Below are 24,308 nucleotides of genomic sequence, written 5' to 3' on the forward strand. Positions count from 1 at the left end.
TCCTTGGCCTTTCCTTTAGATTTTTAGTTCAATGTCAGTGTATATTGTTTTGCAGTAAAACACTTAATGTTTTTGAACAGTCGTAATTATCCCTTTGGTTAGTAAGACATCATACAATGCAAATGTATTATACAAGCAATTTTCAATAGCATTGAAATTGGAGGAAATCGTAGGAGCCATTGTTTAAATCATATCCTGCGCAATCTTTACTCATATTATAGTATATATTAGTAACCAAGATGTGACATTAAAAAATACTTTAAAACAACTGCCCAGTGAACAACTAATTTCTACTAAAACTAACTTTATTTTCTATCAGTTAGTTTTTCAACTAACTAATAACTTCTATCAGTCATGTAAACCGCTTTTTGAAACATATGGAATTTTAACAATGCCTTCACTTTACATTTATAAAATTCTGGTATACTTTAAGAGTAATCCACAATTATTTATAAAAAATCAATTTATTCATCACTACCCAACACGTTCAAAAAATAATTTGCAGTATCCAAGACATCGGCTATGTGTTTACGAAAGATCACCGTACTATATGAGTCTGAGGCTTTACAACGGTCTACCTGCTCATTTTAAAAACATTAATAATATATAAAGTTTAAGAATGAATTCAAATTATTCCTTATAAAAAAGAAATACTATACAATAGAAGAGTATTTAAATGATTGTTTTTTAAAAAGTGACTAGTTTAATTCTAATTTTAATTCTTAGATTTAGTTTTTTATTTTTGTTAGCTAAGAAATGACAATGTCATCTGTTTCACCAGCTTTGCTGGAAATGTGAAATGTTTTATGACAATAAAGTGATATTATTATTATTATTATCAGTTACTTTTTAAACTAACTAACTTATAACTTCTATCAGTTACTTTTTACGGGACTAACTTATAACTTCTAACTAGTTAGAATTTTTGACTAACTTTCCCAACTATGAATTATAGATGATTCGTTGACTAACATATGTCGTGACTCTTGTTTACCTTTTTTATTGTAATCTCACAAATAATGTAATGGTGATCAATTAACCCATAAGAGCCATGGTAAATTTATAAAAGTTTAAATTCACATAGTAAAAATCCCTGTGGTTTGATTTGTACCATTTCAGATGTACAGTATACCTTCCCATGGTTGGTTACTCTGTGTTAAATTTTTTGCAGATCACTTCAGCCCTTCAGGAGGAGCATTTGTAAAACAAAAGCAGGAGTGCAGTATAAGAGCTTTGCTTTGCTCCGCCAATAAGAAACTTTATCAGGCCTTGAACACTATACCACAATGCAATTTTATCATTGCAAGTTTTTTGACAAATTTACCTGGTTCTGGCATTTATGCCGTTTTAAACACTTTAGCAATGCTATGTATTAAATAGTGAGCTCAGGTTTATGGGACTGAGACAAGTTCACAGTTTGGATTGGGAGGGCAAATCAACAACTGCAGCTGTCTTAGAATTAACAGAATGCAGTTGTTATGTTGGAGGCAGTCAGTCTGACTTAAAATTGGTTGGAGTAAGTGTTCCACAGGGTTCAGTTCTGGCACCTTTCTTGTTTTTAATCTCGATAAATGACCTGCCGAGGAATGTTTGTGTAGACACTGTTGTATATGCTGATAACACAACTTTGGTTGCAACACATAGAAATATTCATGAGCTTGATTTAATTGCTAATGAATCAATATCATAAGCACTAAATTGGTTTTCTTCAAATAAATTGATGTGTAATCAAGAAAAAAGAGAGCTCCTGATCGTCATTCCATATTGCAAACTCTTTAATAAAAAAATACATATCCAACAATATTATTGTACTTAAGATTTACAATAGGCTAACACAACATTTTTTTCAAGAGTGTAAATTAATGACTGCTATGAAGACCCATTCAAACATTGAACAAAAGATTTCTTTAAAATTTACCTTTCATATCTGCCATAGTTATTTCCATACTCATTCACTAGAAAAACATTTTGCTATATTTTATTTCATTAAACCTATCTGGGATTACTCTTCTCGGTGAATAGGTAGGTAGGACTTAAAATTAAGTCTTACCTACATAATTATTAGCTTCTAATAATAGGTTATTCTAATTATTAGCCTATTAAGTAACAGTACAAATAACACACATTTATTGTATCAATATCAAATTAGGTATACTTACTGATAGTTTGGTTCCAGTGCCAGTAACGAATCTTTAGAATCTGGGTCTTTGGTTGAGTTGCAAATGAATACTTGATGAAACATCTTGTTGAGCTAGGTTGGTCCTAGAACCAATATATCAGAATTAGTTTTTGTCTGATTTTAGTGGATACACTCATAATAAAGAGTACCAGGGGACCAAGCGTTGCTCGTGGTGTTCAATTTGTTTGGGAGGTAAAAAAATAAACATATTTAAGTAGCCTATGATTTCCAACAGTTTTTATTTTTTATTACAAGCAATGATGCGTTATAATAACTAGGTGTACAATGCAGTTTGCTGCTTGCAATATTGAGTGGAGCTAGCGCTAGCATATTAATCCAATACTTTTCCAAAGTCAATAGTAGGCTTACTTCTGGTTCACTTAAATGAAATGTCTATTTGCAGTATTCAAAGTCAATGATACGTCGGGTTCACGTAAATAATTTGTACACGGCAGACCTTCCTAGCTGTGTGCAACATTGTACAGTTCATTTGTATGCCGATGGCTCACAACTGCACTTGTCCTATGAGCCATTCCAGATGAGAGCTTCACTCGATTTCATTAACTCTGACCTACAAAAAATCCTTTAGTGGTCAGGGGCAAATGGGTTGAAACTTAAAACTGGCAAGTGTACTGTGATGCATACAGCGCCACGTGACTTGGTGCAGTCCTTCAGCGAGAGAGGAGTGAGTGTTGTGCTCAGCAGGGAATCTTTGACTTTTTATGACAAGTCAAAGACTCTTGGCGTTGTGCTTGATAGCAGCCTCACCTTCTCTGACCGACCATGTCACACTTGCTTCGCAGCGCGCACTAGGTAGGCTGAGAGGGCTGTACAGCTTCAGAAGTCTGCTGCCAGAATATGCAAAGCTGCGCCTCATGCAGTCACTAGTCCTGTTGGTGTTTACATATTGTCTCCCTGCTTATGGAAACAGCATCTCTGTAGAAGACATGAACCGAATGCAAAAACTGCAAAATTCTGTTATTCGATTCATTTTTTGCCTCAACAAATTTGAACACATCACTCCATTCAGAGCAGTAGCGGGGATGAGAACAGTAGACACTGTTTGCAGGATCATGACGTGCTGCATGGTGCACAAGGCTCTTGTCATACAGGAGCCACAGTACATTCTTGAGAGGGTAATAAAGTGGGTTTTTTTAGTAGAATAATAATAGCTTAGTATAACAGTAGTTAAATTGTCATTCTCCATAAGAATAGCATGGTAATTTTATATTTACAATTTTTTTAATTTTTCCCGTGACCAATAACAGTAAAAAAAACCCTTAAATATACTAAATTAATTGTTCTTTAAGCTCTAAATAATGATACTAACAGAAATTGGGAATTTTTTGTTTAAAGGGTTTTTGAGAAAAACAAATTTTTACCGCATGGGCCTAAACCTCCCCGTAAAACCCCGTTCCCATAGTCCGATCGTGATGGTTTAGGAACTCATTCAAGTTTATCTCGCCCTACACCTTCAAGCCAAATTTCATCAAAAACGGACAAAAATTACTCAAGTTCACGGACACACAAATATATATATATATATATATATATATATATATATATATATATATATATACATGATTAAAAACTGAGTAGGCCTACCCTTTTTAAAAATCATTTAATTGAACAACGACTAGTTTCAACAGTAATGTCATAGTCATGTTGTTTCTATCTTAACAAATACAATAAACTTGTTTGTTAAATAAATAAATAAAATTCATCTGACTTCATAGATTTTGATCATGAATACTAGAAAAATACCGGTATGGATCATAAACATAAACAAATGACGTTTTTGGTCCGAAAGCAAACATTTTTTTTTTTTTTTTGAATTTTTATTTTTTTAATCATGACCATGCTTGGTCTAATTATACATCACCTCTCATTCATGTCGATCCTGTTATTGTGTTTGTCTTGGTCAGAGCTACTTATTACCATTGTATGCACTATTATTATTATTGTTATTATGTCTTGTTATTATATATCGTATGCATCTTGTGTCTCATTCTCAGTTATATCTCTTTGCTCGTTAACCATCTGTACTTTTACTTGCAATGCTAGCTTCTTTCTTTTTCGGTTTGTCCAGAGTCTGATTTTTACTCACTATTGTATGGCACTATTTATTAATATTATTACATGTCTTGTTATTATGATTTGTATGCATCTTGTTTCTCTTTCAGTATTATTATTATGCCTTTCGCACGTCACCTGATATCCTCTTGCATATCTTTTTGTAATGCTAGCTTCTTTTGTTCATAGTCCACCTGTTACTAATTTTGTATGTTCTATTCAGTAGTATTACTATCCTTATGCATCTTGTATTCATTTATTGTATTATTTAGTATTTGTTATTGCTTGTGGTATTATTTAGTATTTATTATTGCTTGTTATCTCCCGTATGTAATGGCATTATTGTACAATGGCTTCTGCCGTGAATAAACGAATTGAATTGAATTGAAAACACCTATACTAATGGCATTAATTAACATATGGTTTTGTTTACTTTCGGGCCAAAAACCATTTGTTTATGTTTATGATCCATTATTATGATTATGTTTTCTAGTATTCGTGATTTTGATGAATTTAGATTTCTTTTGTTTTAAATGGTGTGTAGGCCTACACTGTATGTGTGTGTCCGTTAGCGTAATAGCTCAAGCAAAAATGATCCGATTTTGATTAAATTTGGTAAAAACATGTTAACCTACATTTATTTGAACGATCAGACTATTGGAACAGGGGGTTATAAGGTGTTTTATGGGTTAAAAATTAGTTTTCTTCCATTTTTTACTCTAAAAACATAAAATTTCACAATTTCTTTCCAAACCATTTCAAATCAAATCAAATCAAAAGATCTTTATTCATATTTGTAAATACATGTTTACATGAATAGTGTCAAACAATTAACATAAAAATAATTACATGAATAGGTAGGCTACAATCAAAATTATTAGTAGGACAGTATTGATCACACTACTCCAGGTTGCAAAGGTTGGTCTGAATTTTAAGATCTATTATCTGTTCTACACTTAAAAAAGTCATCAAATGAATAAAGTGCCCTCTGTATCAAAAATTCTTTCAATTTCACTTTGAAACCTCTATCATCCTGCATGCTTCTTATGTGATCTGGTATGTGATTTAGGAATCTGATACCGTTGTATGAAGTTTTTCTTTTGAACAATTCTAATTTATGATTTGGTAATACTACTTTATTTTTATTCCTAGTGTTATAGCTGTGGATATCTTTATTTGTAATAAAACTATTTATATTATTTTTTTTACAAACATTATGCATTCTAAAATGTATAAGCTGTAAACAGTCAAAATTTCAAATTTAGTAAAGAAAGTTTTGACAGATTCATTGTTCTTAAAGTTTAATATGGCCCTTAATGCTCTTTTCTGTCCAATTAGTATCTTTGTCAAATTTTGAGCAGATGTTCCACCGTAGACACAGATCCCATAAGAAACATGGGATTGAACATTGGCAAAATAAACACTTTTTAATACATTCGTATCGCAGAGATAATACAGTCTTCTGATGGCATAGATTCCTGAGTTAATTTTCTTTAAGACATTATCCACGTGCAGATCCCAACTTAGATTTCTATCAATGATAAGGCCAAGAAATTTAGTATTTTCAACTTGCATAATTTCTTCACTATCTATGTAAATATTTATTTCCTCTTTAATTTGTCTTTGTTTAGTGCAAAATGATATGCAGTTAGTCTTTTGAGTGTTCAAAATTAAATCGTGAGTGATAAAGAAATCTTTAATTTTTGCTAACTCCACAAAGGAGTGAATTTCTAATTCTATACCAGTTTTTGCAGACATTATAAGGTTTGAATCATCGGCGTACAAACAGAGCTGATTTTTGATAGAGTTTAATTTACTTAGGCAATTCGGCATATCACTTATGTAGCAGATAAATAATAATGGTCCAAGTATTGACCCTTGGGGTACTCCATATTTAACTTTTTCTGATGTAGACTGAAATTTAATGACTTGATTTTTCTCAGTTCTTGATACTTCTACATATTGTTCTCTATCAGTTAGGTATGATTCAAACCATTTTAAATATGAATTCCTGATTCCTAGACTATTAAGTTTGTCAATCATTTTTGGGTGGGAAATACTGTCAAACGCTTTGGATAAGTCCATAAAAATTCCGGTGACTTTCTCTTGCTTATCTAACGACTCTATGATTGATTCAACAAAACTTATTAAAGCAGTGGTAGTGGATTTATTTTTCCGAAAGCCATGTTGTTCGTGATTAAAAAGATCATATAGTTCTAGGTGTCTTATGAGATTTAATTGCATTGCTTTTTCAAAAATTTTTGATATAGATGGAAGAATAGAAATTGGTCTATAATTTTGAATATCTGATTCTTCACCCTTTTGTAGAGCAAAGAAATAATTTTGTATATTGAAGCGTTGTTGAATGCCTAACGGTTGTGGAGAATAAATAAATTGTTGTAGTTTGCTTGTTTGTGGATATATTTTAATCAAATTTGGTAATTTTGTTTATTTCATATAATAAGCTATCAACATTTCAATAAATAAATGGTATCAGCAATCTGACACACACTTTCTCCCATTATTTTATGGGAAAATTACTATTAAAAATCTAATTTAGAAAAAATGAAAAAAGCGCCTGGATATATACAGGGTGATTTTTTATTAGTGCGGTTTTTAAAACTAAATAAAAAAAAATGAAAAACAACCTGCATTGACATAAAAAAGCATTTATTTGAACTACAGTGTCATGAGATTAACGTTTAAAAATGATTTCTGGCATATGGGCTCCATTCCGTTCGCGTAGAAAGCCCAATCGAGAAGTCAAATTTTTGAATACTCTTTCCAGCAGCTGTGGTTGAATTCCGCCAATAACTCGACGAATGTTAGCTTCCAAGTCATTTAAAGCTTGTGGCTTGTCAGCGTATACTTGAGACTTAACATATCCCCACCTAGTCTGTTGGCGTGATATCACACGACCGTGGGGGCCAGTTGACACTACCTCTAAATGAGATGATACGTTCACCAAATGTTTCTGCCAAGAGGCCAATTGTGTCGTTTGCCGTGTGGCACGTCGCGCCGTCTTGTTGGAACCAGACATTTTCTAAATCCACTTCAAGTTTGTTTAGCTGAGGAATGAAAAAGTCCCGTAACATTGCCCGATAGCGTTGAAACTTTAAATGTCTTGGAAGCTAACATTCGTCGAGTTATTGGCGGAATTCAACCACAGCTGCTGGAAAGAGTATTCGAAAATTGGACTTCTCGATTGGGCTTTCTACGCGAACGGAATGGAGCCCATATGCCAGAAATCATTTTTAAACGTTAATGTCATGACACTGTAGTTCAAATAAATGCTTTTTTATGTCAATGCAGGTTGTTTTTCATTTTTTTATAAAAACCGCACCAATAAAAAAATCACCCTTTACTATGGATTAGTACCTACATACCAAATTTCAACAAAATAAGGTAAATAAGGTAAATGTTATCCACCTAGGGTTAAAATTGCATTTGTAGGATAAATTTAGAATCTTCTTAAAGTGTAGTGTAAGATGATGTAATTTACAGTTGATTCATAATGTTGATTATTGTAAGAAAATTATCGGTGTTATTAGAAAAAACAATTTAGCAACAGGAAGATCATAAAATATCTCCCATCAATCAGAAGCAATAAAATAGCCAGCCTATACTCCTAACCCCTAAATGTGCAATGAAAACATAAAAGTGAACTTGATTAATTCTTGTTGTCTATATCCATAACCAGTACATAATCAGTCAGAAACTATAGTAGTGTTCAACAAGCCTAGGATCATCTGAAGGAGCAAGGTAATTTAAACCATTTTAGCTTAAATTCAATGATCCGGAGGAGAACAGGCTAAGATGAAGTACCTACACAACTCTAAGAGTGATATTTACGAAACTTATGATTCCTCAAACCAGCATAAGGTCCTACTTTGTTAGTTTTATACAGGGTGTTTTTTTTTTTCAACTTGCTTCTTCATTTATATAAAAACTGCAATAGATAGAAATATGCAGTTTGCGGGAATTGTTTATTGACCACAATTGTTGTGAACATAATGTGAAGTTCCCATTCACCCCCTTTCTCCTACCCTTAACTTAAAATTTTTAAATTGCAAGGTACCCCTTTTGACACATTAACATTTTACAAAAAACACTTCTTTGCCCTCCCTGTTGCAGCAAACCTAAACAGCTGTTAAGATTCATTAATTCCATTTCTCATAAGGTTAACATGGGAAACTCCAGAGCCACTGGGGCGGAGCCAATTGGACGGATCACGAAATTGATGGTGTATAAACCTATTCCATGAAATTCTACTTGTATGTACCAAGTTTCGTGGCAATCGGTTCAGCGGTGTCTGAGTTTATCACTGCCAAATATATATATATATATACAAACATCCTCTTTTATACTTATAGATAAAAAGGAAGCCTCGCCCCCAAAAACATTACTTAACAAAGTTGTAGTGTTGATGTCAAGGAATAGTTTTAAAGCGTTTTTAGCATGTTTTAGGTGATTTGGGACATAGGCTTAACCAACCACTGGACTTAATGTTTTTATCACTTGAGGATAGTCAGAAACTATAGTAGGCTAGGGTTCTACTAACCTAGTAACATTTTAAGGGACAAGGATAAGCCTAGTTCAAACAATTTTAATGTTTAGTTTTTGTTGGATTTTTAAGCCATTGGCATTTTAAATTAAGCTTGGCCTATTTAACAGTATTGTGCCAATAAAAAAAATTAAGATGATTGAGGGGGTCCAGACTGTAGAGGGTATTAACACGTTGATACGCAATAAAAGCGTTAACCTTTCAGAGGGCGCATTGGTTTTTAAAACGGGAGAGGGCGCACCCGGAGGTTATTTCCAATAAAAACAAACATTTATGAAGTAAAATTTGAATTTTAGTACACAAATTAGGCTAAGTTTTATTTTTAATTTTAAAGATCAAAAAAAATTTTAGTGAACTCTTAATTGTACAATAATTTAATTTAGATTTTATAAATATAAAATTAAACTATTATTCTATCAATTTTTCTAACATAAAAGTATATGAAGAAATCTTTTACAAGAATATATTCAAGAAGTTAATTTAAATTTTACCACAATGTCCTATAATGTGGTTTTAATTGATAACACTTTCAATACCCGATGTTTTAAGTAATTTAAGATAATGGGTATCTTAATACTAAATGGCTCTGTACATACGTTGTTCGTGAATCTCCCTTTCAGCATGGCTAAGAGTGTTGCAATTCGAAATATAACTTCTTCTGTCATCTTGTAAAAACTATATATTTACTAAATAATGACATGAATCGAAAAAAAATAATTATTTACAGTAATAGTTTACACGCAATAATCAACGCACACACGTGAAGTTGCCTCCAGGCTGTACGAGAATCGGCAGAGCGCACACGGAAGTTACTTCCAGCCTCTTACAAAACTGAACAAAACTAACAAATATAAACTAGTAGGGGTGAGTTTTGACCTTCACTCTACTCTAGGAATGAGGTGCGTGAGGTACAGTGACACTCACACTGCCAACACCACTCAAAATAATATAATCGCGAAAAATAAAACATCCCTGGACGTTACTTCCGTGATGCGACCTCTGGAAGGTTAAAAATCACTTAATATTGGCACATTTAACCGGTAAATGTGTCAACAACACCTTAGTTACCTAACTTAAACTTACCTAAATTATAACCTAACCTAACCTGACTTAACGTAACATTGATTTACCAAAAATCGGTTATTTTTGGCACTTTGCTAGACTAAGCATGGGTTAGGTTAGGTTAGGCTCAATTAAGTTAGGTTGGATTATATTGAATTTCATTTTCCCAAAAATGGGTCATTTTTGGCACGTTGCTAACTTTTTACAATTTTCAAACCTGGTTTTCTGGGCAATAACAGCATTGCCTAAAAAGTGTTTAAAATGGACTATATAATAAAATACCCCCGCCGCAGCAAACCTGCAGACTAAGCGAATTTCAATTTATCTGATTACATTATTACTCAAATATTTCCATGAACAAGACATATTTATTCCCAATTTAAAAAACATTAGATTTAACGAGTGCTTAGGTTTGCTGCTACGGGGAAAGTAAAACGTGTTTTTTGACCATACCTCAATAGTGTAGGATGAAATAAATAGGTAAATTTGCCAAATTTTATCAACATTTATCCATAAACAAGTAAACTACAACAGTTTTCATTTTCTCCATAAGAATAACATGGGAATTTTAAATTACACTATTTTTGAATTTTCTCCGTGACCGTTAGGCATACAACAAGGCTTCATTAATACTAAATTAAGCCTTTTTTTAAGCTCTACAAAACGGTTTAAAAATAAATTGAAAAATTTTTTGTTTTTAGGGTCAAAAATGGGAAAACCCCACTTTTATCCCATAAAACCCCGCCATAAACCCCCGTTCCCATGGTCCGATTATGCTGGTTCGCGAACTCGATTGAATTAACGTAGGTTTACACGTTTGTACCAAATGTCATCAAAATCGGATCATTTTTGCTCGAGTAATCTCGCTAGCGGACACATATCTATTAAAATAAAATTACAGTTTTGTCTGTACATTGCTTAGAATCATGCAGTTTTTGGTTATTTTTACGTTTCATAGCCTAAGAAAGCCGAAACGAGTCTTATCTCAATTTCTGTCTGTATGTCTGTTTGTCTGTCCATTCCGTGGTTGCGTCTGTAACGCCAAAATGTCATTTTACGTGGCCTACTCCTAGAAAACTAGAGTACCGATCAAGGTTCTAATCATTTGCCTGTATTTACTGGATTGGTGAGAGTGTCTTTGGCTATAAAAACCTGGCCTTGCTTCTTTGAAAACAAAATAACGTGTTATCAAAAACCCAATTTTGTTCGATTTTTGACAAATTTTCTCCTAATGTTTACTATTACATTTTATGAAATAACGATCAGCTGTTTGGATTAGTTTTCCCTTCTAGCTGTCACTGATATGTTTACATTTAAAGTTGTTTACAAATACCGCAACCATTTCCGTTGAAGTTTTGTTAGCACATCCAAACCAAGTGAGATTAAAAACGTTGTGCCTTAATTAACCAATTTCATTAATCGCAAGTGCAACGATTTGTCTTGAGTTTTGATAACCGGGGAAAATAAGGTAAATCAGTGTTGTATTAGTGCTGGGAAACTTACATTTTTTTATCATCGTCACCAATAGCTTACAAAAAAGGTTTCCACTCATTGACGGCACTTCAAGGACAGTTGTGTAAAGTGCAAAGTAAAAAAACACAACTGCAGTGGGTGATCGTGGATGTTGCTGTGATCTTGAAAGATCTTTCTGATTTCACTGTGATCGTAACAGAGGTTTAACTTACAGATGTAGCTAAACTCGCTTTTCCAATGTGTCACTTTTGGTTTCTACTTACTTACATTTTCGACTACGATATCGGTACATTTCCTACTTAGGAAATAAAACTACAAACGTCCAAAACCCCAGATTTGAGCGTTTTTTGTCACATTTCCTCCGAATGTTTGCTAGATATATGTACCGATTATCGTTTAGAGATTACGTAATATTTTAAATAAGAAACCTTTGTTTGGATAAAGGAGGTTTCTTGAAACTGTCATTAATATGTTAACACTAGTGGCTTGTAGGGACATAAGTCCCTAAAAAGCTCAAATGTAAAACAACTTTTTGCAATACCGGTATTTAAACAAACTCAGAAAAACATTATCTATGTGTCAGAATAGGCATCCCTACACCATATCTTTTGTGTAAAAACCAGTTTGTTGTTCTTCTTTGTTTGCTTTTGTTGATGTCATTTTCAATAAATAATTTGAATCACTCCAGTGGTTTAACATGAAAAGGCAGCAAACATATCATTGTTTGTGAATAAATACTGGTTTACTAAGGTAGCTTTGGTCTTGTGGTTAATGAGGATAAATAAAAGCTTCCCTGTTTGGAATTTTAAAAATTCATTGGAGGTTTGCCTTCAGATGAATTGAAGACGCCTGCAATTTCATCTGCAGTAGGCTTATTATACCTACGACGATCCATATTTATCCTGTCTACAAACCTAAGTTCTAATTCACTGTCACCTTGTACAACCATTTCTTCCGAAGCTCTTTTGTAAATTTGTGCAAATGGATTTTCTAATAGAATTTCAGCTAGTTTTGACAATATTTCAGGTTTTAAGTCACTATTTTCTCGACGCCTTTGACGAATTTCTGTTGCTGTTTGATGTGTCAATAATGTACAATTGGCCATACGGGGTCTTCATCATGTTGAGGCAGCAAATCTGAGATTGAACGATAAATCTGTCCTTGAATTTTGAAACAGTATGGTCCTTTTCCTGGAATATCTTTCTTACTGACTGAAAAATAAGCAAAAGCCATCGCACTGTTGCATTGTCGAATGAATTTATACAGTTTTGGGCTCTCTTCAAACAAACTTTTAAGTTCTACATTAGTTTTTGACTGAGGAAGGTTAATAAGTCCGTTATGGCAACATGACATAAAATGATTATTCGTTAGTTCTTCTCTAAAATGAAGAGCACTACATTGAATGCACTCTTGGTCCAATAATCCTGCATCATGGATCTTTACATTTCTCTTGTCTACCATGGGTCTCATAAAAAGGGGTTGTAACATATCTTGATTAAGTTCGTCATTATCTACTCTTGCTCTCCTACGCGCACTGTCATTCCTATGAACAGTTCCCCGCCTTTGTGGTATTCTCCTGGCGTTCATATTAATTACAGTACTTATAATGAAAAGAATATATATCCAGCAGCCTACATACCAAAACTTCTTGAATCCCTGGTGATTTTATAAAAGTATGATCGAATATGATTACTCTACGTTGTATATTCACTGCACTAAAAAAATTTACTTACGAAGGAATGCAAATACACCATTTTAGAACCAATAACATTTATAGGTTATTTTAGTTGTATATATTTACACAACCTTAACCTTAAAATGTGTAGAAATATAAAGAAAACAACATCATTTAAAATAAACTTGAACATAAGATTTAAAAATAAAAACAAAACAGAAGTTAGATTTAATTTTGACTCTTTGATTATTTATACAGAATATTTATTCTATGTCGTTTATTCCTTTAACACGACAATAACGTAAAAGCATGAACAAATTAAACTTGAGTAGGCCTATATGATTTAAATATAAACAAAGAATGCAGACGTTTTCCGACTAATCTTCAATATTTCAGTTTTATTATAGTATACATTTCATAGTTGACTGGCTAAAAGTAAACCAAATGAGTGTATTGATCACTGTTTTCAAATCTGTGGCACAGCTGTTTTAATTTCAAAAGATGTAAACAAATTAAACCCCATGTTGTTTTAATGGGAAAAGTTTTATTCTGTTGCGAATTTATGGTAAAAAAAATAAGAAAAATGAATAGTTTTCCCTCAAAATTTACGTCAAGACCTTTAAAATAAGACCCCTCCCATCCTTCTACGGCCATCCAGTCACTCATAATTTCTCAACAAAAATTTGACTTACGGAATTATATATATAGATTAAAAGTTGCTTACAAATAATTATATTAATGGCAAATAACTTTGATTTTCGAAAACTTAAAAACCAGGGGAGATTAATTAATAACTTCGGTACTGCACCACATCAAGTAAAAGTTTTTTTGAGCAAACCATAATGAGTTTTAAAGCGTTACGTAGTTAATGTTACATGTTACATGTTTTGTGAACTGTGTATTTATTTATTTGCCAACGTATTAACACAAATAACAGTTTGAATTGGTCGTAAGTACTATGTAGTTCTTTTCTTCAATGTAAAGGTTGGTTTTTGGTACTGCTACTTTTCCTTAGAGCCGGTGGTAGCAGTAAGAATTATTTTTACGTACAAACACATCACTATTTACAACTATAGTTATCGTTAGTGTTTCACCTTATTTCTTATTAAATTTAATTGATGTCTTAATGTATAATTTTTGCGTTTTCTGTCTGGACTCCAAAATGTTGGTTTATGCTATGAAAATGATAAAACATTAGTGAAAGATTTTTTTAGCAAACCATCATGAACTTTTAAAGCTTGGCGTTGTTAACGTATAAATGGTTTGTGGATTGTGTATTTATTACTTATTTATATATTTGCCAACAGATTTACGCAAATTTTACAGTTTGATTAGGCCTAAAAATGATTATCATAACATTTGATGACACTATTAAAACTTTCAAATAATTATTTTGTTTGTACTTTGCTTTGGTTAAAGCGTAGCATCCCTTAATTCAATTCTGTATTTGTGTGTGTATGTATGTTGTTAACGCTTTAATGTCCTTATTTCTCAGTGTTTCATGGAGGAAAAGACAAGAGCACCTTTGTTAATGAAAATTTCAACCCGAATAAAGTGTGCAGTAGTGAGGTTGAGGTAGTATTTTTAACTACTTTTTACCGGTGTGAAAAGTAACTTTCAATTACAGGCCTACCTTAGGGCTATGCCTCGTAGATCTATAAAGCAATTCCTTTTATCATTAGATATAAAATATGGACTAACACGATCGGGTGACATTTAATTGTGAAGCATTCGTTTTGGCTTTGAAACTGTCAGATACTGTATTTGCGAAGGTTTATTTGTATTCCTATACAGTAATAGGTTTGCCAGCATATCTGGAAAAATGCACACTAAATATGCAAACCAACTCCTGTTCTGAATATAAAGTTTCAACTTACTACAAGATTCCCATACGTAGAACGGGCAAACAGCTAGTATATAATATATATATACATATATGAATTTGAACGGGTGGTGTTTTTGGCCTCTAGGGACCTCAAAACAAAAAATTATATCGGTCCCGGGTCCAGGGCCTTACCATGAGTACCATGGTAATAGCTTATTCCCTATATGGGAAATTCGCTAAAAACACATAAAAAGTAAAAAAAGAAAATTTTCAAGCCCCATAAGTTAAACCATTGATTTCTAGCACTTTCCAAATGTTCAATCGCGATTTTCAGGGTGAAATAGTCATTTCCCCAAAAGTGCCAAAGGTAAAAGTGCTTTTAAAATTAGCCTAATAATTTTGGTAGATAAGGTAAAAAAATGTAATAGAAAATAACTTAAGTAAGTTAGTATAAGTTCAGTAGGGCCTATTACCGTACCACTACCTGAACTTAGGCCTATGGTAAACAAGTATGCCAATGCCTAATTTGCATCTTGTTGCGTAGGGCTTACTATGAAAAAGAATTACATGAGCATTCTAGACTTACTGGGAGCTGATATCGATTGAAACTATCAATTCAATTAGTAGGCCTAGACCTTCATTCGATTTTTTCATTACCTAAGCACGTTTGGTTAGTTAGGTTAGGTTATGGCAGTTTCATTTTAAAATTGATATAGGCTACACATAAGTTAGTAAAAAATATCGATTATTAATTGATAACTTAATCGGGTACAGTTTCTTAACTGGGCTATGCTAGTATCGATTGAAACTATCGATTCGATTAGTAAACCTTCGTGCGATTATTTCACCATCAGCAAGTTTGGTTGGTTAGGTTAGGTTATGATAGTTTAATTTGATGATAAATATATTTAAAAGGGTACAGTTTCTTAACTGGGCTATGCTAATATCGATTGAAACTTTCGAATTGAAAATATTGATTAATAATAGATATGTTTAAATATATTTATTATCAAATTTAACTACCATAACCTAACCTAACCAACCAAACTTGCTGAAGGTGAAAAAATCGCACAAAGGTTTACTAATCGAATCGATAGTTTCAATCGATATTAGCATAAGTAGCCCAGTTAAGAAACTGTACCCATTGAAAAATATCCCATTTAATAATATATTAAAAATATATTATTAGGCCTAATCGATATTTTCAATTCGAAAGTTTCAATCGATATTAGGATAGCCCAGTTAAGAAACTGTACCCCTATTTTCAACTGATAGCCTAGGATGGATGTAAAACTGCCAATAAACCAACATTAAGCTATGACGTCAACGTCAGATCAGCAGATCAAGAAGGCCGTGGCTTCAGAACTTCCTAACCTCAAATGCATGTTTCACTGAAAAATGTGGAAATCATATATTTTGAGCAGTGTTTAAGTGTTTGTTTTACTAATGTACCATTTTTATATAACTGAGTTGCCTAAATAAAGTACAATAACCATTAATATCACTTGTTGTTATTCCATTGTATCACTCTATGAACCACTAACCTCAAAGTGCACTACTCGCAACAAAGATATGTAAACATTCCTTTCAGCCTATTTTAATATTAAATTTAATTAATTTGATTAATAAATGTAACCGAGGCACATACGAAAAAAAAATAATGATATAACACTGTTACTGTTATACCATAATATTGAATCACGAAATATACTCCCGACGTACGAGATTGTAACAGTGTTACAGTAAACAAAAACAGCTTCAACTGGTACAATCAACAGAATGAGTAAAGTGTATTATTTCAAATCTGGTTTGATTCATGTTTATTATTTTCATGGAGTATGTTATTTACACGTATATACATGCCATAATAAAATGGCAAGCCCATTCGATGCTTATAATGGTTACTGTAGGTGGTATAAGATAGGCCTGTTCCTTACTGAGCTACCGATTTAAAAAAAAAAAAAATTTATTTCAAATTTGGCTCGATAAATTTTTATTATTTTTATGGAGTATGTTATTTAGACTTCTATACATGTTATAATTAAATGGCAAGCCCATTCAATGCTTATGATGGTTTCTATATGTGGTAGAAGATAAGCCTGCACCTTATTGTGCTACCAAATTTTCATAAAAAAAATTATATTTCAAATTTGGCTCGGTAAATTTTGATTATTTTTATGGAGTATGTTATTTACAAGTATACACGTGACATAATTAAATGGCAAGCCCATTCAATGCTTATGATGGTTTCTATAGGTGGTAGAAGATAGGCCTGCTCCTTACTGGGCTACGGTTTTTTTCAGATAAAAAAATTATATTTCAAATTTCGCTCGATAAATTTTCATTATTTTTATGGAGTATGTTATTTAGACGTATACACATGTCATACGTAAATGGCAAGCCCATTCAATGCTTATGATGGTTTCTATAGGTGGTAGAAGATAGTCCTGCTCCTTACTGGGCTACGGTTTTTTTCAGATAAAAAAATTATATTTCAAATTTCGCTCAATAAATTTTGATTATTTTTATGGAGTATGTTATTTACAAGTATACACGTGACATAATTAAATGGCAAGCCCATTCAATGCTTATGATGGTTTCTATAGGTGGTAGAAGATAGGCCTGCTCCTTACTGGGCTACGGTTTTTTTCAGATAAAAAAATTATATTTCAAATTTCGCTCGATAAATTTTGATTATTTTTATGGAGTATGTTATTTACAAGTATACACGTGACATAATTAAATGGCAAGCCCATTCAATGCTTATGATGGTTTCTATAGGTGGTAGAAGATAGGCCTGCTCCTTACTGGGCTACGGTTTTTTTTCAGATAAAAAAATTATATTTCAAATTTCGCTCAATAAATTTTCATTATTTTTATGGAGTATGTTATTTAGACGTATACACATGTCATACGTAAATGGCAAGCCCATTCAATGCTTATGATGGTTTCTATAGGTGGTAGAAGATAGTCCAGCTCCTTACTGAGCTACCGATTTTTCAGATAAAAAAATTATATTTCAAATTTCGCTCGATAAATTTTCATTATTTTTATGGAGTATGTTATTTAGACGTATACACATGTCATACGTAAATGGCAAGCCCATTCAATGCTTATGATGGTTTCTATAGGTGGTAGAAGATAGGCCTGCTCCTTACTGGGCTACGGTTTTTTTCAGAAAAAAAAAATTATATTTCAAATTTCGCTCAAAAAATTTTCATTATTTTTATGGAGTATGTTATTTAGACATATACACATGTCATACGTAAATGGCAAGCCCATTCAATGCTTATGATGGTTTCTATAGTTGGTAGAAGATAGTCCTGCTCCTTACTGAGCTACCGATTTTTCAGAAGAAAAAAATTATATTTCAAATTTCGCTCGATAAATTTTGATTATTTTTATGGAGTATGTTATTTACAAGTATACACGTGACATAATTAAATGGCAAGCCCATTCAATGCTTATGATGGTTTCTATAGTTGGTAGAATATAGTCCTGCTCCTTACTGAGCTACCGATTTTTCAGAAGAAAAAAATCATATTTCAAATTTCGCTCGATAAATTTTGATTATTTTTATGGAGTATGTTATTTAGACTTCTACACATGTTATAATTAAATGGCAAGCCCATTCAATGCTTATGATGGTTTCTATAGTTGGTAGAATATAGTCCTGCTCCTTACTGAGCTACCGATTTTTCAGAAGAAAAAAATTATATTTCAAATTTCGCTCGATAAATTTTGATTATTTTTATGGAGTATGTTATTTACAAGTATACACGTGACATAATTAAATGGCAAGTCCATTCAATGCTTATGATGGTTTCTATAGGTGGTAGAAGATAGGCCTGCTCCTTACTGGGCTACGGTTTTTTTCAGATAAAAAAATTATATTTCAAATTTCGCTCGATAAATTTTCATTATTTTTATGGAGTATGTTATTTAGACGTATACACATGTCATACGTAAATGGCAAGCCCATTCAATGCTTATGATGGTTTCTATAGGTGGTAGAAGATAGTCCAGCTCCTTACTGAGCTACCGATTTTTCAGAAGAAAAAAATTATATTTCAAATTTCGCTCGATAAATTTTGATTATTTTTATGGAGTATGTTATTTACAAGTATACACGTGACATAATTAAATGGCAAGCCCATTCAATGCTTATGATGGTTTCTATAGGTGGTAGAAGATAGGCCTGCTCCTTACTGGGCTACGGTTTTTTTCAGATAAAAAAATTATATTTCAAATTTCGCTCGATAAATTTTCATTATTTTTATGGAGTATGTTATTTAGACGTATACACATGTCATACGTAAATGGCAAGCCCATTCAATGCTTATGATGGTTTCTATAGGTGGTAGAAGATAGTCCTGCTCCTTACTGAGCTACCGATTTTTCAGAAGAAAAAAATTATATTTCAATTTTCGCTCGATAAATTTTGATTATTTTTATGGAGTATGTTATTTAGACTTCTACACATGTTATAATTAAATGGCAAGCCCATTCAATGCTTATGATGGTTTCTATAGGTGGTAGAAGATAGTCCTGCTCCTTACTGAGCTACCGATTTTTCAGAAGAAAAAAATTATATTTCAAATTTCGCTCGATAAATTTTGATTATTTTTATGGAGTATGTTATTTACAAGTATACACGTGACATAATTAAATGGCAAGCCCATTCAATGCTTATGATGGTTTCTATAGGTGGTAGAAGATAGTCCTGCTCCTTACTGAGCTACCGATTTTTCAGAAGAAAAAAATTATATTTCAAATTTCGCTCGATAAATTTTGATTATTTTTATGGAGTATGTTATTTACAAGTATACACATGTTATAATTAAATGGCAAGCCCATTCAATGCTTAAGATGGTTTCTGTATGAGTTAGAAGTTGGACCTGCAGTCTGCACTTTCGTAGGCTAATGATTTTACTGATTTTAATGATGTGCCTGTTCAATTCTAGGCTACCGATTTTCCCATTTAATAAAAAATGTATATCTAAAAAATCGTTTACACAATTTTAATGAATTTTATGTAATATGATCATTATTTCTTAAGATACCCAAGAAATAAAATAAAATGCATCTGTAGAATACTTAGCCTACCTGTACCTGCTCCATGGTCGGCTACTGCACTTGTATGGCTGTTCACATCGTACCTCCTAGTGGGAGTAGAAGTTGGACTAGCTCCATCGTAGGCTATTGATTTAGGAAATAAGTTTAAAAATTTACAGTGTATGACTTCAAAACCAGTACATCACACGTTCAGATTCCAACTGAAGCCATCCTACACTGGAGCCAAACTTTTTAAGAACTTGCCTACCGAATTGTAGAGAACCTCATCTACCATGTTCAAGACAATACTAACAATAATGTTAGTAAAATGGTGCATAAGCAAGGTGTGATAAATGTTTTAATTTGGGTTTTGGCTTTTTAATAAAGTTTTAAGTTGCTCTATGATTACAATAAATGGCATCGTATAGGCTACCCAACGAGTCTACTCCCAAAAACCCTCAGACGGCCTGTCGCTGAACAGTGCGCTGAAGAAAATAGATCGGTTTTTTTGCCGCACCCTGTATTTAGGCTTAAAATACACATTAGAATCTTAAATATACACTACAAACAATAGGAACATAAATTTGTTGTAATAAAAAAAATACAAACAAAAGGAGCATAAAATTGTTTTAATAAAACAAACAAGTAAAGAGAACAAAATAAACATCTGTTGAAACAAAACAACCAAACAATCTTTACAAATATAATAAAATAAATAAGGTGAATGTACCAATAACTGACCAGTTTAGGTGAAGTAAGACTTGTTTTAAAAAGGAAAAAAATACTGGGTTTAGTTAGTTAATTTTATGAAAATAATTTATGTTGCAGTTTTTATTGAAACTGGTATAGTATAATGGGCATTTATTGGTACATTCACCCTACAACAGACTATTTTTTTTTATAAAAACATAATAACCAGGGCCGCCGAGAGGGTGGTCAAAGAGGGCAATTGAGAAATTTGAAATTTGTTTAGTAAAAAATGCAAAAAAACAAAAAACACTATGGAAATTAACTATTATTGGATTGTTTTGTATTGTACTATTGAATTATTGAATTATTTTAATAGTTTGGATGAAATTTTTAGTAATATTTATAAATTAGGAAATAGATTTTAGTCCCAGTTCTGTTATAGGTTTAAAAACTGTAAATTACTAATTGGCCGAGGATTTATCTCAGCGGCCCTGTTCAGAAAACATAATATTACATTTTACATTAACTAAAAATAAAAATAATAAAAAATAGTCCAGTCATATTAGGTAAATATACATGTGAGGCCAGGGACATATTTCCGAATTGGCGGACTAGGCATCCCCCATAGGGCGGCAAATTTTAGGGACACCAAAATGTTGGAGGTTAAAATTTAAAAAGGAGGTTGTAATCTAAAACAATTGACGTTTAGCAAATAATTATGGGAAAGGCAAAACCACTATTTGAATTATTTTTATTAAGTAAAAAATAATTTCAGAACACAAAGTGAAACAAAAGCCTATTTTTGTGAGGGGAAAAAGTGAAAAATGTGAGGGGAAGGGCGACAAATGTTGTTGTTGTTCAAAGGTTTATTGCGGACATTTTCCACATGTGTATTGTTTATTTACAATCGTGATGGAAAATGTCCGCAATAAACCTTTGAACAACATTAACTCACCATCACCAACAATGAACTTCAAACAAAAAATTTTGTTGCCTAGAGCCGGCAGATACGTAAATATGTCCCTGCCTGGAGCCTGTTTCATAACAATATACTTGCAACTCGTACTAAGGATTTGTTTTACTATATCTGATGACTTAATACTGACCTGTAATATTTAAATCTATTAATTAAAAAAGGGATTAAAAAGCTTAAATGTTGTATTGTTCTTATTTTTAACTCTACTTCCCGATAACCCGGCATTTCACAAACTCGGCACCCTTCCATTACACATTGCACCGAGTTTGCGGGACTCTACTGTAATAATAAGCATTGTTTATGCATTGTTATGAAACAGGCCCCTGGAAATAATTCCCTAAAAGGTGAAAAAAACCGTAGCCCAGTAAGGAGCAGGCCTATCTTCTACCACCTATAGAAACCATCATAAGCATTGAATGGGCTTGCCTTTAAATTATGTCACGTGTATACTTGTAAATAACATACTCCATAAAAATAATCAAAATTTATCGAGCGAAATTTGAAATATGATTTTTTTTAAATCTGTAACATCAGTAGTCTTATAAATGGCAGGTTCAACTTCTACCTCATACAGAAACCATCATAAGCATTGAATGGGCTTGCCATTTAATTATGACACGTGTATACGTGTAAATAACATACTCCTTAAAAATAATCAAAATTTATCGAGCCAAATTTGAAATATATCTTTTTTTATCTGAAAAATAGGTAGCTCAGTAAGGAGCAGGCCTATCTTCTACCACCTATAGAAACCATCATAAGCATCGAATGGGCTTGCCATTTTATTATAACATGTGTAGACGTGTAAATAACATTCTCCATTAAAATAATGAAAATTTATCGAGCGAATTTTAAAATATAATTGTTTTTTTTTAATCTGTTAAATCGGTAGTTGGGTAAGGAGCAGGTCTAACTGTTACCACATATAGAAACCATCATAAGCATCGTATGGGCATGCTATTTTATTATCACATGTATTGACTTATAATGTAACATAATCCATAAAAGTAATCTACATAAATCTAGTCAGATGTATGTTTGTAGTGTGAAATGCACTTTGAGGTTAGTGGAAGTAGGCCTACATATCAATGGAATAAAAACAAGTGTTATTAGTGGTCATTGCACTTTATTTCGGCACCGCATTAACATAAAAATGGTATACTAGTAAAACAAACACTTAATAACTGCTCAAAAGGTGTAATTTAAACATAAAATGTATTTGAGGTTAGGAAGTTTTGACATGTGACACATGTGTTTGAGGTTAGAAAGTTTTGATACATGCATTTGAGGTTAGGAAGTTTTGATGCCACGGCCTTCTTGATCTACTGATCTGACGTGACGTCATAGCTTAATGTTGGTTTATTGGCAGTTTCACAGACATTAGCCTAGGCCTAGTTTCAATCGATATTATAGCCTAGGCTAGCGTAGGTAGCCAAGTTAAGAAACTGTGGGTACAGTTTCTTAACTATGGGCTATGCTTTAAGAAACGGTACCCAGGAGCTGTTACTTAATCATTTAAAATCAAGTTAATTAGGGAAATTACATGTTAGGCCTACTACAGTACGGCATGTTTGATTGCTACTTTGCTACTGTATTAACCTATGATGTGTTTAAGATTGTCTGTGTCTTGGTCACTTGGTCTACTTACTTGCCTTTTCTTTTATCAAACTATAAACATTTATTCTGCGTTGGCTTTTAATGATCTTGTAAAATTTGATAGATGAACACAAGTTTGTTTCTTGTCATGTTGTTTGGATAAAAACAAAACATAACATACACAGGACAGGTTAGGTTATCTTTCTTACTTTTGTTTTTGTTATCTTTCTTACTTTTGTTATCTTATCTTAAATCTTACCAAACCAAAACCCAAAAAGTGCCGTGAAGCTGGCCCGCCCATTCCAGCACATTTTTTTTAATGTATACAAAATAAACGGTATCAGCATTCTGACACATACTTTCTCCCATAAGTTGTTCAACAACCTTTATTATGTGTAAGTGGTGTAAATATACGGAAATGGGATTTGTACAATTTTGTTCAGAATTTAAAGGACTATAACATACAAAATTTTTATCAAAATTGTTCGGGCCATTTTTGGGAAAATCCGATTTTTCTGTTATTTTATGGGGGTTTTATGGGAAAATGACATAATTCACAATAACTTTTGAACCGTAATTTTTACAGAAATGGGATTTGTACCATTTTGTTTAGAATATAAAGGACTATAACATACAAAATTTTTATCAAAATCGTTCGAGCCATTTCTGGGAAAATCCTATTTTTCAGTTATTTTATGGGGTTTTATGGGAAAATTCCCATAAAAAATACAAATTTCTAAAAAATTAAAAAACTATCAAAATTGTAACGATCATAACCTACTATGTTAAATCAAAACAGGATTTTTGTTCTAAAATCCTATTTTTACTTTCTCCCCCTACACCATAGTATATGGAGAAAGTATTGTTTTCGTCAAAATTTTCGAGTTTGAGTTTTGAGTGGATATATTCATTTTGGGTCCCCCTGGACCCAAAAAAGTGGTTTTCGAAGTGATGTCTGTGTGTGGGTGTGTGTTTGTATTCACCGAATAGTGGCATCCTTCACAGGCACACGGCCGTACTGTGGCACCTTCAAAAATTGTGGCACCTTTTTCAGGGTGCCACAGCTAATTCGATCATTTTTGAGGTTTTCCAGCATTATTACGTCGTTTAAACATCACATGCCACAATTGAGTATTTTTG

The 24,308-nt window shown here is 32.5% G+C and overlaps 1 protein-coding gene across 12 annotated transcripts in view; it reads right to left on the bottom strand.

Moving 5' to 3' along the window:
• The window catches only part of LOC128981965 (zinc finger protein 37-like), a 188,792-nt gene extending 165,287 nt beyond the window's left edge, over nt 1-23,505 (bottom strand). For 8 of the 12 annotated variants that reach the window (XM_054400985.1, XM_054400984.1, XM_054400982.1 and 5 more), the window contains exons 1-2: nt 23,221-23,402; nt 2,160-2,262 (exon numbers count right to left, since the gene is read on the bottom strand). In XM_054400985.1, the coding sequence (XP_054256960.1) occupies nt 2,160-2,242 (83 nt within the window). In that variant the 5' untranslated portion in view covers nt 2,243-2,262; nt 23,221-23,402. Of the gene's footprint in view, nt 1-2,159; nt 2,263-16,395; nt 16,432-23,171; nt 23,403-23,427 lie in introns of those variants that run through there. The other 4 variants (XM_054400976.1, XM_054400975.1, XM_054400978.1 and 1 more) reach the window with 4 other exon arrangements.
• Between the last annotated feature and the right edge of the window lie 803 nt (nt 23,506-24,308).

This window comes from Macrosteles quadrilineatus, unplaced genomic scaffold (genome assembly GCF_028750875.1).
Source record: "Macrosteles quadrilineatus isolate MER2022 unplaced genomic scaffold, UCM_ALF_1.0 Scaffold_64__1_contigs__length_664444, whole genome shotgun sequence".
Taxonomy (NCBI): domain Eukaryota; kingdom Metazoa; phylum Arthropoda; class Insecta; order Hemiptera; family Cicadellidae; genus Macrosteles; species Macrosteles quadrilineatus.